Below are 13,802 nucleotides of genomic sequence, written 5' to 3'. Positions count from 1 at the left end.
TATGCCCGACTTCCTCTTCTCTGATTTGTGCTCTGACGGCTTGGGATTGCATCCCTGCATCCTATGCTGGCAGCGGCGACCCGCGGGTGCCGTCCCCTTCTTGCAGGCACTGCCATGGCCTTCATCTGTGGCCCTCTTCTAGCATCAGGGGAAACCCTTGGTCCGGTTATTTGGATCGGACGGCGACGCCATCTCGGTGTCGTTCTCCTTCGTTAAGGCGCTGTCTTGTTTGCTCGCGGCGTCCTCGGTTCTGGATTTGGAGATGTTGGTCATCTAGTTGTTGGTTTGGGTTGCTTCCAAGGGCGGTGAGTTTAGCTGTGCTTTCTCTGTTTGGGCCGAGCATTCCTTGTATCTCTGCTCTGGGCACCATGTTCACGCCTCTTGCGTCCGTGCTCTAACTTCTATCAATGGAATGATATGCAAGCTTTGCGTATTCGCGAAAATAAAAGAATACCTGACATCAATTTTCTGCTAGACTTTATTGTTTTGGCATAGTGTTGTTTGCTTGACATGACAAGGGATGATCTTACATGAAAAAAGTTATAGGACATGTTTTTCTTCTTGGTAGCTAAATTCTCCATCCGAAGGTAGCTAAATATGCTACTTTTATGAATATTCTTTGCATTTTACAACATATGTGGCTTTTCAAAATCTATTGCTGGTACTGTAAAGAGTGAGTTATAACACATATATAATAAAAATGAGTTATATGAGATATTTCTAATTGTCTCATTGTGGCCTTTTGTTCTCCATTTGTCTCTTCATCATAACTGTTGCTAATTGTCTGACTTTTATGCTTCTAGACATAGCCATCTAAGAAGCACTGATATGGAACATGGAGAGTTGGAGACGCAGATATGGATGCAGAGTCGTAGGATATGGCATTTTCCAGGAACAGCCATGCGGGGATGCAGCGAGTATATAAATGAAAAAGTACAGCATGTGATGTAATGAGGGACAATAGTATGCATTTGTAAGATGTAAGATCAAAGTAGTGCCCACTTGTTGTCTGCGGGCCTTTGCTTACCTGTTTGTATGTATTTGTAAGATGTAAGATCAAAGTAGTGCCCATTTGTTGTCTGCGGGCCTTCGTTTACCTGTTTGTATGTGGCTGAGCTTAATGCAGCTGATGCTGCATGTAAGTAAATATTTCAGGAAAAGAAAACACAATGCAGCATGTAGTATGGACATAATTATATCTGTAAGATGTGGGATCAGGTCTTGATTCTACCATGTGGTGGGCAGCTAAAGCACATCTAGATGTGTCATAAGTATTGCACATTCAAGTCCCGTGCCAGCATCTTGAAGCAGAAATCAGATAAATGCAGAAGCAAGAAGAGTGACGCTATAAGAAAGTTGTCGGCAGTTGCTTGATGATGGTGATGATGCTTATTTTGTGGGGAGCAATTCTGTGAGGTTGCGTTCCATATGCCGGCAGTTGGTAGGGTTAGCGTGTTGGGCGTGTTTTCATGTTTGCTCTTGTGGTTTTGTGGGCTCATGATTTGGGAGTAGTCCGCTTGCTTCATGGGGTTGTGGCTTGGTTGCATTCCGTCGTCAAGTTGTAACGGTTTTCGTCTGGTTTTCTGCAATTAACTGGGCAACTCTCTTATTAATTAATGAATGAGGCAAAACTTTTGCCTTCTTTTCAAGAAAAAAAGTCCCGTGCCATTGATCTTACATGGAGATTCGTTGAGTGTTTTCTTTTTTGTTTCCTTTTTCTTTTTGTGCTAATTAAGTCATTTAGATGTGCAATAACTAGGACGTATCTAGATGTGTTCTAAACAAACCCAAATTATATTTGTAAAATGTGAGATCATTTGTATATGACTGAACTCAATGGAGCTGAAAGCCTGAAACGTGGGATGGTGTGACTGGAAAGACAGAGTCAAGATCGATATGTTCTGGGGTTCGAGTTGGATTTCGTCGAGTGTGGCGAGTACGAGGGTCCTCGCCGCGGCATGGACGAACGCTCCGCCGGGTGGTCTCTCGGACTGTGTCGAGAACGCTGCCTCCCATCGTTTTTTCTCACGCCAAATCGTTCTCGGGAGCATGCTGATAATGTGTTTAGAATTGAAAGTGATTGAAAGAATGAACCAGATTCTTTATTGATGATGATGATGAACTATTTATACATGCCCAAAGGGCACGGACGCCTTTACGAAGAGTCACGATTGAATCAATGCGACTGTTGCCCAATGACGGTTTAGACAAATTAGAAATTATTCCCTAATTATTCTAATTAGTTACTCCATCTGTCCCATAATATAAAAACGTTTTTCAAGCTATGTTAACTTGAAAAACATTTTTATATTATGAGACAGAGGGAGTAATTCCTAACACTGGCCGCTCCGTTTGGGTTGCCGATTCTGAAGCCTGTCGCGGTTCTTCTGTACGTACAGGCGTACAAGACGAGGTCCCCCGATTTTCTGCTGCTCTCGTCTGGCCTATGAATCCTATGTGGACACAACATTAGATGAGAAGGTTTCTTCAACATTGTTCATCGCACCGGGGCAGCAAACAAACCGGCTTGACAACTCATGGCAATGTCGCCCACCAAGATGCTGCGGAGACGACGTTCTTGCAGACTACATTGCTTTCTTTCTCTTCTATCCTACCAAGGTACTGTATTAGATTAGCTAGTCACAATGGGCAAGAACATAGTCTAGTAACTTACACACTTTCCTAGACTATGTTACTACCTCCACAGTGGGTAGGAACATCCATGAGGGTGTTTGGATACTCTCTAGTCATGTGACTAGTAGTAGTCAGACTAAAAGTTTCTAGTCAAGCCCTGTTTAGAAGGTGACTACTACTAGTCAGCATTAAATGTCTCAGTATTAAATTCTTCTCTCTCCCTTCCATTTATCTCTGTTCTCTCCCTTGTGCCCGCAACAGGATGGGCCCGCCAATTAATTAGAGAAGAGACTTTAGTCACTTTTAGTTGGGGGTGGGGTGACTAGGGACTACACTAGTTTTAGTCACCCATTAGTCTGGGGTGTTTGCAGGTTTACTGACTAAAAGTGACTACTACTAGTCTCTAGTCACTAGTGATCCAAACACCCTCTATGTAGTGTCATGCAACAATGTATTTATTAGGTTATAGACTCATTGTTTTTTGGAGTGTATGATGTTCCGGTAACTTAGCTAGTTACCACAAGCACCTCTCTCTTCATTAAATATGTGACACATAAGCAAAGTTGTATTGGAGCGTGTGATGTTACTCCTAAGTTCCTCCCCATTGTGACCATCCTTATGTATTGCCCCAGAGCCATGTTTACTTCACGAGATACAATAGATTCTCTTTAACTACCTTTGAGCATTTGGTTAGCTAGCAGCAATACTTTACAAGAACCAAAAGCTGGTTGCAAATTCAATAATTCACTAGTACTCCCACCGTAGTAGTGATCTAAATGATCTTATAGCAAACATCACAGTATTTGATTTGCAGCAATAGTTTATAATAACCAAAGCAAGTTTTGTGTGGTCTTAAAACTGCTTTAATGGCCGTCTTATCTCGTGTCACCTTACTCGCTACATAAGCAACCATAATCCACTTCTAAAACAACGGAAACAAAATTTTAAAAAAATATCGCAAGCATTAGGAGGTGAATATGTATGTATCGGGCCAGAATTTCATCCAGATAGCTGAGCTATCACTGGAGTATTATAATGACCGGTGTGTGAGACTGGGCAAGACAAGTCAATCGGCTCACATATATCATTGATGTGAAAACAGGGTAGACACAATTCAGCCAATTCCGGATTGTCAACACAAGAGTTTGTCTTTCTTATTTCTTGCCACAAATAGATCGCAATGAAAATAAAAAAACCACTGGAACAACCAGAGAATTTTACTGAAGCATTCACCGACTTCTTATGATGCACTATTCAGTACTCAATGGTCGTGCTTGACCTCAAACAGGCCATTGGGTCCTGCAACGTGGAATTTTAAGACATGTGAGAATAAGAAATATGCAAAACATAATCGATAGCATAAACTGGTACTAAGTGCAAGTGTGCAATCAATACGATAACCCCCTGCTTAACATTTAGCAGGCACAAAAGTATAACAGTCATGCAAACTATTTATAGCCTAACTTCTTTATGTTGTATAAGACCTGATTAAATTAACCTAGTAACAGTCTTTGTTTTGATGGGAAAAAAAGTCCAACCAATATACTTGGGTAGTTGAGTGAATAGATCACACAAACACAGTAAGTAGTTGAGCACACAGAAATGGCACTAATAAGCAACACACTCAGCTCAACAACAACAAAAAGCAACACACTGGATTAGGTTAATTGTTTACAAGACTGAAGAAATACATCCCAACAAACAAGAGGCTGTAGCAGAAGTTTGTAACTTTGTACAGTTCAATGAACATCTAAAGCATGATGCAAGTATAATCTGTATTCATCAAGCTCTATCACAGAGTACAGTAAATTTGTGGTCAGACAGTCGGAGCATGTACAAAGCACGTGTTGAAATGATTTGCATCAAAAGGTGCAAGGAGAGTTTTCCAGTTAATATTCTAAGAACTTGTCTATCTAAGAAGAGCTTTGCACTTTGTTTCTAAAGAAGTTCTATGGTCCAACATGGAACTCTGCATTGACCATATGCCTTTCTTAAACTTCATACCCAAATGCTAAAAAGTGTAAGCATGAAAATCCATTAAATAGGTTAAGGTGAGAAAGAGACTCGCAAACATTCAAGGAACCCAGCTAAGCGAAAATCCTTTCGTACAGAAGTCATTCATGAAGTCACAAATAAACTGCTTGATGTGGCATAGAGCAGAAATTAAGGTAATGATTCTTTTTTTCGGGGAATTAAGGTAATGATTTAATGGGTCGGTAAAATTTATACTGCTCTTTGAGGACTTCCAGGATAGAAAAACGACATCACTTGGATAGATCACAATAATGACCTAAACACCACCGCACCCCCCAAAAACACTTATTACAGTATACACTGAAACAATTCTTCTAAATTGGTAGAACAGGATAACTGCTCATAGCTAATTTCAAATTAGCTATATGCGAATCATTAACATTATCCCTCCCGCAAAAAAGAATAATCATTAACATTATTCAGTACTTCAGTGAGCTATGCACAGCTGAGTCCAACTAATAAATGATACACACCATCTACCTAGAAGGAAATGTGAAACCCATCACACGAAATGCCGCCATACATTAGAACAATCAGCATACAAATATTACCCATTTTAAGCCAAAGCACACGGCATCCAATCAAACAAGGTCACTTTTCATAAAAATCACATCGCAGACAGTCAAATCAAGGAGGAAACTACAAAAGTACGAGTTGAAATGGGCACAGGAAGAAAGGGGGGTAGAAAACCCATACCCCAGGGGAACTCCTTGTTGCGGATGTGCAGGTATGGGTAGGCCTGCAACACGAGAAAACAAATCAGACTCAGGCCACGGCCACCACAGAAGCCGAAATACACGAGAGGCAAGAGATCTGACCGGCGGCTCGTCGAAGTGGGGGTGGCCCTTGGAGAGGTTCCAGGCCGCCAGGAGGGTGCAGGTGACGGCCCCCATGATGGTGATCTTCTCCCACTTGGCCGTCTCATCTGCGAGGCATCACCATCAATCAAACGAGAAAAACCCGCAAATCCGCGTCAAACGGCCGATCGAATCGGGGCGCACGGGCAAAAGAGAGGGAGGTAGGGTTCGCGAGGTGTACGGACAGGCGTCGTCGTGGGCGGAGGAGGACATGCGGCGTCCGCCCGTGGCCGGGGCCCTGGCGCGCGCCGCCAGCGAGCGGAGGCCGGATCTCGCCGCCAGGGAAGCCATGGGTGGGTGGTGGTGCCGCTGCTTTCGGGGAACGGGGGTCGATTTGGCTGGCTCGCTCGCGTTCGGTGTCTGACCTGACCTGGTTCGTGCGCGTGCTGTTTTTATTCCGCTAGTTTTTGGTGGGCCGCTGCTGTGTTTCGGGCTTGCGAATGGGCCCGCGTAGCCCGTTCACCACCGAAAAGAGAAGACGACTCGTTCCTCCTCCTTTTTTCAAAAAAAAAAAGAGAACTCGTTCCTCCTGCTCCTCCTCTCTCTCCAGTTTTCCTCTGCCTCAGGCGGGCGGCGGCGTGCTTCTCTCCGACCACTTGGAGGAGACGACCCCGAGGTGAAGTGGAGCGGCTGCGCGAGCTCAGGTGACTTGCAGTGACCTCAACGACTCGTCGCCGACGTCCCTCTCCCCCCTCTCCTCCTCTCAGCGGTTAGTGTGCAGTAGTTCGTACTAGTTCTTGATTTTTCTTCATCATCAGTACTGAGATCTGGTCGTCCAATATTGCTAGGCCGCGTGATCTGAGCGGAGCAGGGCGGGGGCAAGGAGGAGGAGGGAGTGACGGGAAGAGGGGGTTAGTGCTCTTGAACTTCTGTTTCCTTTCCCCGTGGCATTGATCCTGGTTCGATTGCTTGGAATGCTGCGATGATTTGTCGTCAGGAACCAAGATTTTTCTTGGTTTGTCTGGCTGACTGGCTCCTGCTTGGCTTAGTTAGTTATGATTTCTCTGCCCTCTGTGTGGTGTATACTGACTTAAGTTACACCGCGCCCTGATTTGATTGTATAATAGTTGGACGCTGGTTATATAACAAAACGTGAGTGCAATGGACTGATGAATATGTTTCTCATTCTGTGTTGTGGCTATTTAATTGCCCCGTCTCACACTCTGCGACGAATGTCCATGCTATCTGTTGCACATTTCTCTAATGTCTTCCAAAATAAAAGTAGCTAAGAGAGTGGTGCCAATCATTTGCACTGTAACATACCCTTGTTATCATTGCCCTCCTCATTTTCGCATGGATCGACCGAAGCTAATTGCCTTCTTTCGGCGGAGAAATAAAGCTAGATGGTTGATGACAATGGCGCTGCATCGCAAATTTTGATGTCTCACCACCTATCTGCTCTGCAGAAACATACTTGTCGTGTCTCGGGTTAAAGAAAGATTACAGCCAGAAGAATCTTTGATCGGTGATCCATTTTGCCTCGCGAGAAGAGGCGAAAAGGTAATTACAATTATATTTTTGCCTTGCTTGCTTTTCGGCTAGTAATGGATCAAACAAAATTGTAGTTATGCTTTGCTTGCTTGTTTTTCTGTACTATATTGTCTGCAATTGCTGCAGGCCAACTTCTGTTAGTGGGCATATTATTTTGCATTGTTCTGTAGTCGTCTTGTTATTTTAGTTGTGATGCAATCACCATGTACCTTGTTTCCCAAGTATTCTATGGGGAAGAGAAGTAAATTTTTTTTTTGAGCCAGCTGATAAATCTGTGATTTTTTGTTTCGATGTTGGTCTAACATTCATTGCTCTGGACAACACACTCTGCATTGAAATTTGTACTTGGAATGTTCTCTTATGTTCTGGAGCTGCCATGTAGTTATGACAATTCGAAACAATGCTTTAACAGAAAATATTGTTTGTTGCAGGAACTCAAGGCACAGTCCTATCCATCCTGCCATGACACTTGAAGAAGACCTGCCATGATCTGAAACTCTCTCCAAGATCTTCCTTAGGACCAAGAACAGGTAAAAATATGATGTTGAAACATGACGAATTTAAGGCGTTCCTCGATTTCGCTCTTGCTGGTTCTTGACAAACACATGTTATTTTGCAGGCTACCTTCGTCGATTCACAGTCACTAGTTCTGTGCCCTTTAATGCTCTTGAGTCTGGAGGTCGATGAAATAATTTTGCAGGAATTCATGATTTTGTGGTACATAGCTCCCTTCCTGTATGTAAAGTTTGTGTCAGCCAACTCATAGTCATGAATCTCAATTTAGACCTTTGTTGCAACATACGCAGGACACCTCCGAAAATATCACTGTATTTGTCAGAAAGGGACACCATGGTTGTTCCTCCCGCATCCGTCCGCGGGCACAGATTCCAACGCTGCCCTCATACATTTCAATCCGCATTTGAACTAACCGGGTGAAATTCATGCAAACATGCCGATATTTATCAAAGTTTAGATAGAAAATAGCACAAATCATTCATACATAGATTGCAAATTAAGTTTAGTACAACAATATCTTAAATTCGACTAGATTAACCAGATGTCCAACTAGTTTTTCATCAATGGATCATGCCCTCTCACACGTACTCCCCTTCAACTTCATCCAACAGTGTGTGCATGTAAATGGCTACCCTCTGTCCTATGGTAGATCATGGCAGCGCATGCGGGCTACATAATGTGTAGACCAACATTGAGTGAACAAATCAATCAACAAGCTGAGCAAGAGGAACCAAAACTTATGATCTCGTCCTCTCCCACGTGAAATGGCCACCTTGCCTTCAGTTGATGAACCATGCTACGAAACTAGGTGATGCTGGTCTGGATAGCGTATCAGCTATATGATAACTATCTCACATTGCGTTGTTGAATGATGTACATGTCGTAGGGCTCAATGTGCTTTCATGCGTGAAACGATTCATGCACTTGCTGCCAGATATACCTGGTCATGGGATACTCAGCCCGGTCTTGCCCACGGGCCAGGCCTAGGCCTGAGATCTAGGCCCGATGGTCGGGCCGGGCTTGGACTTGCAATATTTGCGTTTTAGGAAAGGGGGCCAGCCTGAGCCCCGACGGGCTTTTTTACTGATGGGAAGGGCTTGAGCATGAGATCTAGGCCCGACGGTCGGGCCTAGGTTTTCTGCTACGGCCTTTGTTAGGCCCGGCCCGACATATGGGCAGGTATACTGCCAGTAGGCCTCCCATCTGCTCTTGCATATGAAATCCGCGGATACGGCCAACCATGCATCGCATAACAACTCATCCTCCATGGTCGAGCAGCTACCATTTTTCGTACTCTAAAAAACAACACACTATTCGAAAATAAGCTCGATGGCATATGCCCGAACACATGCGGAGCATGGTGTCTGCCATATTGGAGGACGTCGACGGGGGACGGAGTGTACCTGGGTACAAATGGCTGCATGGTGGGCAGTGCCATCGTAGAGGCAAGCGGGCGCGTCGGTGCTGGTTGTGGGCGTCCGACAATGGCTTTGTGGCAGTCAGAGGTGTACATCAGTGACGGCGGAGATGGATGGCGCGGATGCAAAGTAAGAGGAAGAAGGGGCGGAGTGGAAGAAAAAGGGACCGGAAGGGAGGGTTGGGTGGGCCGGGGTGTCGGAGTCATACGTGTTTGCTGTCCGGACTCCCGCAAAGCTCCCCACATTTTGACTTCAATTTATGAGAGAAAACGCGTCCGGACCGTGCCGCGGACCGATGCAGGCCCGCGTTGGATGGCTTCTGCCGTCCGGACATTATGGTCCGGACGTATGCGGGCGGTTTGTGGGTCCGCCTTGAAGATGCCCTAATATACAGAGCGAAAACCGGTGAATAACAAGTGAAAAATATATTTCAAAGGTTTGAAAAAAACACACAGTATCCTGGAGAAGAGACGTTCTACAGACATGTCAATTAAACTTCAGTTGGGAGCTAGAAAAAACCAAATTCGACAATCAATTTGAAGTTGTGAACGCATGCATTTGAGCTCGAGTGGAAATGAAAATGAAAATGAAAAACATAAGCAAACCAAAGGAGTACAATAACCGAAGTGCTGACAACGTCATTCATATCTGTTTGAACTGCAATCACACCTTTCAAGTTAGCAAATGATTAGTCGACATGAATACAACAACACCGGCCCTAGTTAAATTAAATTGTAGAAGTGATAATAACAAGAAAAAAGATGCAACTCCTCCCTTCCTGCGTGTCCTACGTAAACTATGCACAGATGCATATACATATACACTGACACACATGTATAGACGTGTTTGCTTGCTGCTACGTACTGGTACAAAGAATCAAACAGTGTACTCGAATGGATCATGGGTCATGGATCCTGGGGCGCGTACATATGATATCATGGCGCGCCGTCGTCGCCCTGGCCTTGCTTCTGCGTGAGCGCGATGCCGGCGGTGCTGCCTTCGTCGCCGGCCTTGGGGCTGCCGGCGCGCGGGCTCCCCGAGGGCGATCCGGAGCCGTGCTTGGAGTTGGCCGCCGGCTTCTTCTTGACGCCGGCGCGCCAGCTCTTGAGCGCCTTGGAGGTCTGGTCGTCGAAGATGGACTGCTTCATGGTGGTCCCCATCTGCGACACCAGCGCGTAGAGCGGCAGCGTCACGTAGCTGCACAGCACCTGCACCACCGCCCTGCATGCATACACCGCCGGACAAGATCGTATCAGTCCCATGGATGGATGGATGGATCGATGCGAGCCAGAGATCTGGCTGGTCGGCTTACCCGAGGCAGAGCCGCGCGAAGACGAGCTTCTTGGAGTCGTTGAAGCAGGAATCCATCCCGTACTCGTACTGCACGCATCAAATCAAACCAAACGAAATCAAATCGAGCCGTTAAATTGATCGTCGACGAGATGGATGGTGGGACGGAGGAGGGAATTTACCAGGATCCAGAGGAAGTAGATGATCTGGAAGCCGTTCTGGAAGAGGGTGAAGTGGATGAGGAAGAGGACGAAGGTGGGGCGGCTGAACCAGAAGTAGCTGTCGCTGACCTGCACCAGCGGGATCCCCTGGATCACCGCGTGCCGCTCCGTGATGTCGATCGCCATCCGGCAGATGATCCCCTGCAGCTTCGTGCCCACCAGCAGGATGATCTGCCACCGTCCACGCCCATCAAAACCATCCACCAATTTGTAGTATGTTGTAAATGTTATACTCCATCAATCATTGATGGTAATGCATGACGACGCATGATTAATCAGGCCGAGAGAGAGAGATCGACTTACCACCAGCGGCATGATGGATATCCAGAGCATGCTGTGCAGCCCTGAAATCATTCGGTGTCGATCGAGAGGGAATCAATACCATGGAGTGGTTCGTTCAATGAGTGTACTAGTTAGATGATGATTCACTCACCGTTGATGTTGATGAGCAGGAAGGTGAGTGCAGACGCCCACAGAATAGGGCTGCCAAAAAAAAAAAAACCACAACGATAAGAGATTCAGTTTTTTGCTTTTTTTACTAGTAGTTGTGTATGTGCAATGCACTGCTAGGCAAGATATTGATTTTATTGCACATTAATATCAGGCAAAATATTACTCGCACGTTGATATTAGGCAGGATAAAATATTAAAATTATTAGGTACGAGCGGGCTGCGGCCCCGTTCTTGGAGCACCTCCCCACCACTGGCAAGACCGTCCGACAATGCCGGAAAAAGCCCCGTGAGTCCCATGCCGACGATGAGTCCATTTTCTCCCTACCCTGGATACCCTTGCGGTGATTTGGGGTGAGGACCGCAACCTAACCCTAGCCCGATGTGTCGTTGCCGGTTTGTTTTCCTCAGCCGCCATTGGTTGGTCACCAACCATCTCGTCTAGTGCATGGTCGGGAGCGCCGTCCCAGGTCCATTTCTTGCACATGACTGGGGTAGGGCCGGTGTCGTCGACCTAGGTTGGGTTTGTCATGACAGGCGAGCTATGACGCTCTAGTGCGCTCGTGGGATGGGTTTCTCAGCCAGATCTGAGCGTGGATGGGTGGGGTTGCCGGTGATCTCAGCCCCAGCCAGATCAGATGATGCTGCGGGCTAGTGCCATTCTGGGGCTTCAGAAGGGGTGTGGTGGGTTCCTTTGGTGGACATGGACATGGATGGCAGGGTGCACAGTTAGCTCTCTAGTGAGCAATGCAACAACGGTACTAGTAGTTTCCTTTGGCGGCGTGGATGGCGGTAGGGGTCGTGCCCAGATCTCGACATTTAGGCCCCGGCCATGGTGGGCTTTAACTTGCAACCGGGGGGGAGCGGGGTGTCGCGTCCATCCTTTTACACGTGACTTTGTACCATTCGACAATGTGGCTTTATCTATAAAGCGGAACAAAAGCCTATTTTTCCCCATAAAATTGGTGAAATGAGTTCTTTCCGTCCACCTGATCCCGACGATGACCTTGAAATCATCCTCGAGAGACCTCTTGATGTACTTCTGGAAATCAAACTTGCTGCCAGGAGCCAAATGAACCTGCAACAGCAAGACCATAATTACTCCACCATTCAGCAGCAAGATGAAGGATTTCTAGCCGACATGCTGCCTTAGTACTTACGTTGACGAAGCTGTGGCGCAACGCGCAGTAGTCAGCCCTCCGGACCGATCTAAAGAACTGCCTGAAGAAGTTGCTCTGCGCTCAAGGGTTGCATCCATGGGTCAGTAAAACGATGCAAGCATTTTGCTCTACCTGAAGGAAACATTTCGCTAGTCAATATAGCTTACGATGTAAAACGACGCCGGGGTCTTGTTGAGGACGTTCATGTGCTGCCTGACGAACGATGTCTCGTGCGTAAACCTGAACTGCGACGGATCTGCGGCAGCAATCGCGCCGCCGTTAGCTCAGAGGAAATTAAAACGTCAACGTGTGTGCTTGTGTTTTATAGCTCTGAAGAGTGAGTGAGAGAGAGTAAAATGATGTACCGTTAGTGACTTCTTCATCTTGGCCGGCCGCTTCTTTTTCCCACTCTTTCCATCCTCGTATCTGCAATCAGTTAATGATGAAATCATCACGCGTCCCTCGTGGCCTCGCACCGCCAATGAGGCGATGATCGAGTTAATGGTTAAGAAGAGAACGGCGATCAATTATGGGATTCCTAGAGAAACCTTGGCCCTGCCGAGTGCCATGGTGGTGGCACTGTAGCAGACATGGAACACGGCCAGGAAGAAGATGAAGATGTGCAGCTGGTGCAGAGCGTTTATCGATATGAGGGACACCTTCCCCTGCAATTTACGAAACGGTTTCAGGAATGGAATTCGTTCGTCTTACTGCCGGATGCAAAGATTAGATGAGATTGGTGCTGCTGACCGGGGGGCATTTGGTGTTCATGTTGGCCTCACTGAGCATCCTGTGGGGGACGCTGAAGGAGGTGGCCTCGCTGAGCATCCTGTGGGGGACGCTGAAGGAGGTGGCGGTGAAGGGATTGGTGCCGAGGCTGAAATGCTCCTCCGGCTGCTTAGCGCCGTGCTCCTCCTTGGCGCCGCCCGCGGGGGCGCCGTGGCCGCCGTCCTTGGCGATCTCGACCTCGACGGTGGCCTTCTTGAGGCGGCATGGGAGCATGGTGTCGGCGGCAGCCTCGGAGATGCAAATCTTGATGATGTAGCTCTGCCCGAACACCAGCAGCAGCGAGATGAACCCCAGCACCATCAGTTCTGCACCACATCATCAGCATCCATGTCGTTACGTGTCAGTAAATTCATAGACCATCGATGGCAACCCATGGTGCCTTCTTCCTCACCTGCCTTGACCTTCTCAAGGGCTTCCACCATGGCCTTCTTCTTCCTGTGCGCGAACCACTGAAACAACGAACCAACACCATGCGTTTGCATACATGTGAGCAGAGCAAACAAAAGCAGATTGCTTGGCAGGACGACATGGATGGTCTGACTGACGGACCTCTCCGACTTTGTGGAGGCCCATCTCGAGGAGGATGGAGATGAGGACGATGACGCCGCAGACGGAGGCGACGGCCCATGTCGGCGTCTGGTCGAGCTCCCTCGAGTTGCCGCCCCCTCCTCCCCCGCTCATGTTTGCTCTGCTGCCGACCCGAGCTAGCTAGCTAGCCTGGTCGTCGGCCGCCGGCCGTTGCGTTCCGGCTTGAGGCGGCCGGCCGTTGCGTTCTGGCTTGAGACGGCCGGGATGAGAGGCGGGCAAAGGAGGGAGACGGGCGAGAGGGTGGCGCAGATAAACTGGAGACGGGGTCAAGGAGGAGGAAGAGGGCGTCAATGGCCGATCGAGTCGGAGATTCGCCGTTCTTCTTGCTCCGCGTGCGTGCATGCGTGGTGAGCG

At 47.3% G+C, this 13,802-nt stretch overlaps 3 protein-coding genes and 1 long non-coding RNA gene across 4 annotated transcripts in view; 2 read left to right on the top strand and 2 right to left on the bottom strand.

Moving 5' to 3' along the window:
* Positions 1-1,228, top strand: part of LOC119303306 — a 3,969-nt gene extending 2,741 nt beyond the window's left edge. Inside the window, exon 2 of the mRNA XM_037580424.1 lies at positions 804-1,228. Coding sequence (XP_037436321.1) covers positions 804-817 — 14 coding nt within the window. The 3' untranslated portion in view covers positions 818-1,228. The remainder of the gene's footprint in view (positions 1-803) is intronic.
* A 2,465-nt stretch (positions 1,229-3,693) lies between these two features.
* On the bottom strand, positions 3,694-5,900 carry LOC119303305 (cytochrome c oxidase subunit 6a, mitochondrial-like). The gene is made up of 4 exons (XM_037580423.1): positions 5,711-5,900; positions 5,487-5,593; positions 5,365-5,407; positions 3,694-3,933 (listed from the first exon to the last, which is right to left on the bottom strand). The coding sequence occupies exons 1-4, from the start codon at positions 5,814-5,816 to the stop codon at positions 3,896-3,898; spliced, it is 294 nt and encodes a 97-aa protein (XP_037436320.1). The 5' UTR covers positions 5,817-5,900; the 3' UTR covers positions 3,694-3,895.
* Positions 5,901-6,831: 931 nt separating this feature from the next.
* Positions 6,832-7,835, top strand: LOC119298040. The gene is made up of 3 exons (XR_005145793.1): positions 6,832-7,025; positions 7,448-7,546; positions 7,636-7,835. It is a non-coding gene; the product is annotated as an uncharacterized LOC119298040 (long non-coding RNA).
* Positions 7,836-9,650: 1,815 nt separating this feature from the next.
* LOC119298039 (MLO-like protein 9) lies at positions 9,651-13,556 on the bottom strand. Its single transcript, XM_037575582.1, has 13 exons — positions 13,410-13,556; positions 13,252-13,309; positions 12,822-13,165; positions 12,620-12,736; positions 12,437-12,497; positions 12,239-12,327; positions 12,072-12,146; positions 11,901-11,989; positions 10,895-10,944; positions 10,765-10,805; positions 10,423-10,632; positions 10,263-10,330; positions 9,651-10,171 (listed from the first exon to the last, which is right to left on the bottom strand). The coding sequence occupies exons 1-13, from the start codon at positions 13,539-13,541 to the stop codon at positions 9,886-9,888; spliced, it is 1,620 nt and encodes a 539-aa protein (XP_037431479.1). The 5' UTR covers positions 13,542-13,556; the 3' UTR covers positions 9,651-9,885.
* Between the last annotated feature and the right edge of the window lie 246 nt (positions 13,557-13,802).

The sequence above is a fragment of the Triticum dicoccoides genome, chromosome 5A (genome assembly GCF_002162155.2).
Source record: "Triticum dicoccoides isolate Atlit2015 ecotype Zavitan chromosome 5A, WEW_v2.0, whole genome shotgun sequence".
Classification (NCBI taxonomy): Eukaryota; Viridiplantae; Streptophyta; class Magnoliopsida; order Poales; family Poaceae; genus Triticum; species Triticum dicoccoides.
The sequence above is the reverse complement of the archived record's forward strand: the minus strand, read 5'-3'. Positions and strand labels throughout refer to the sequence as shown.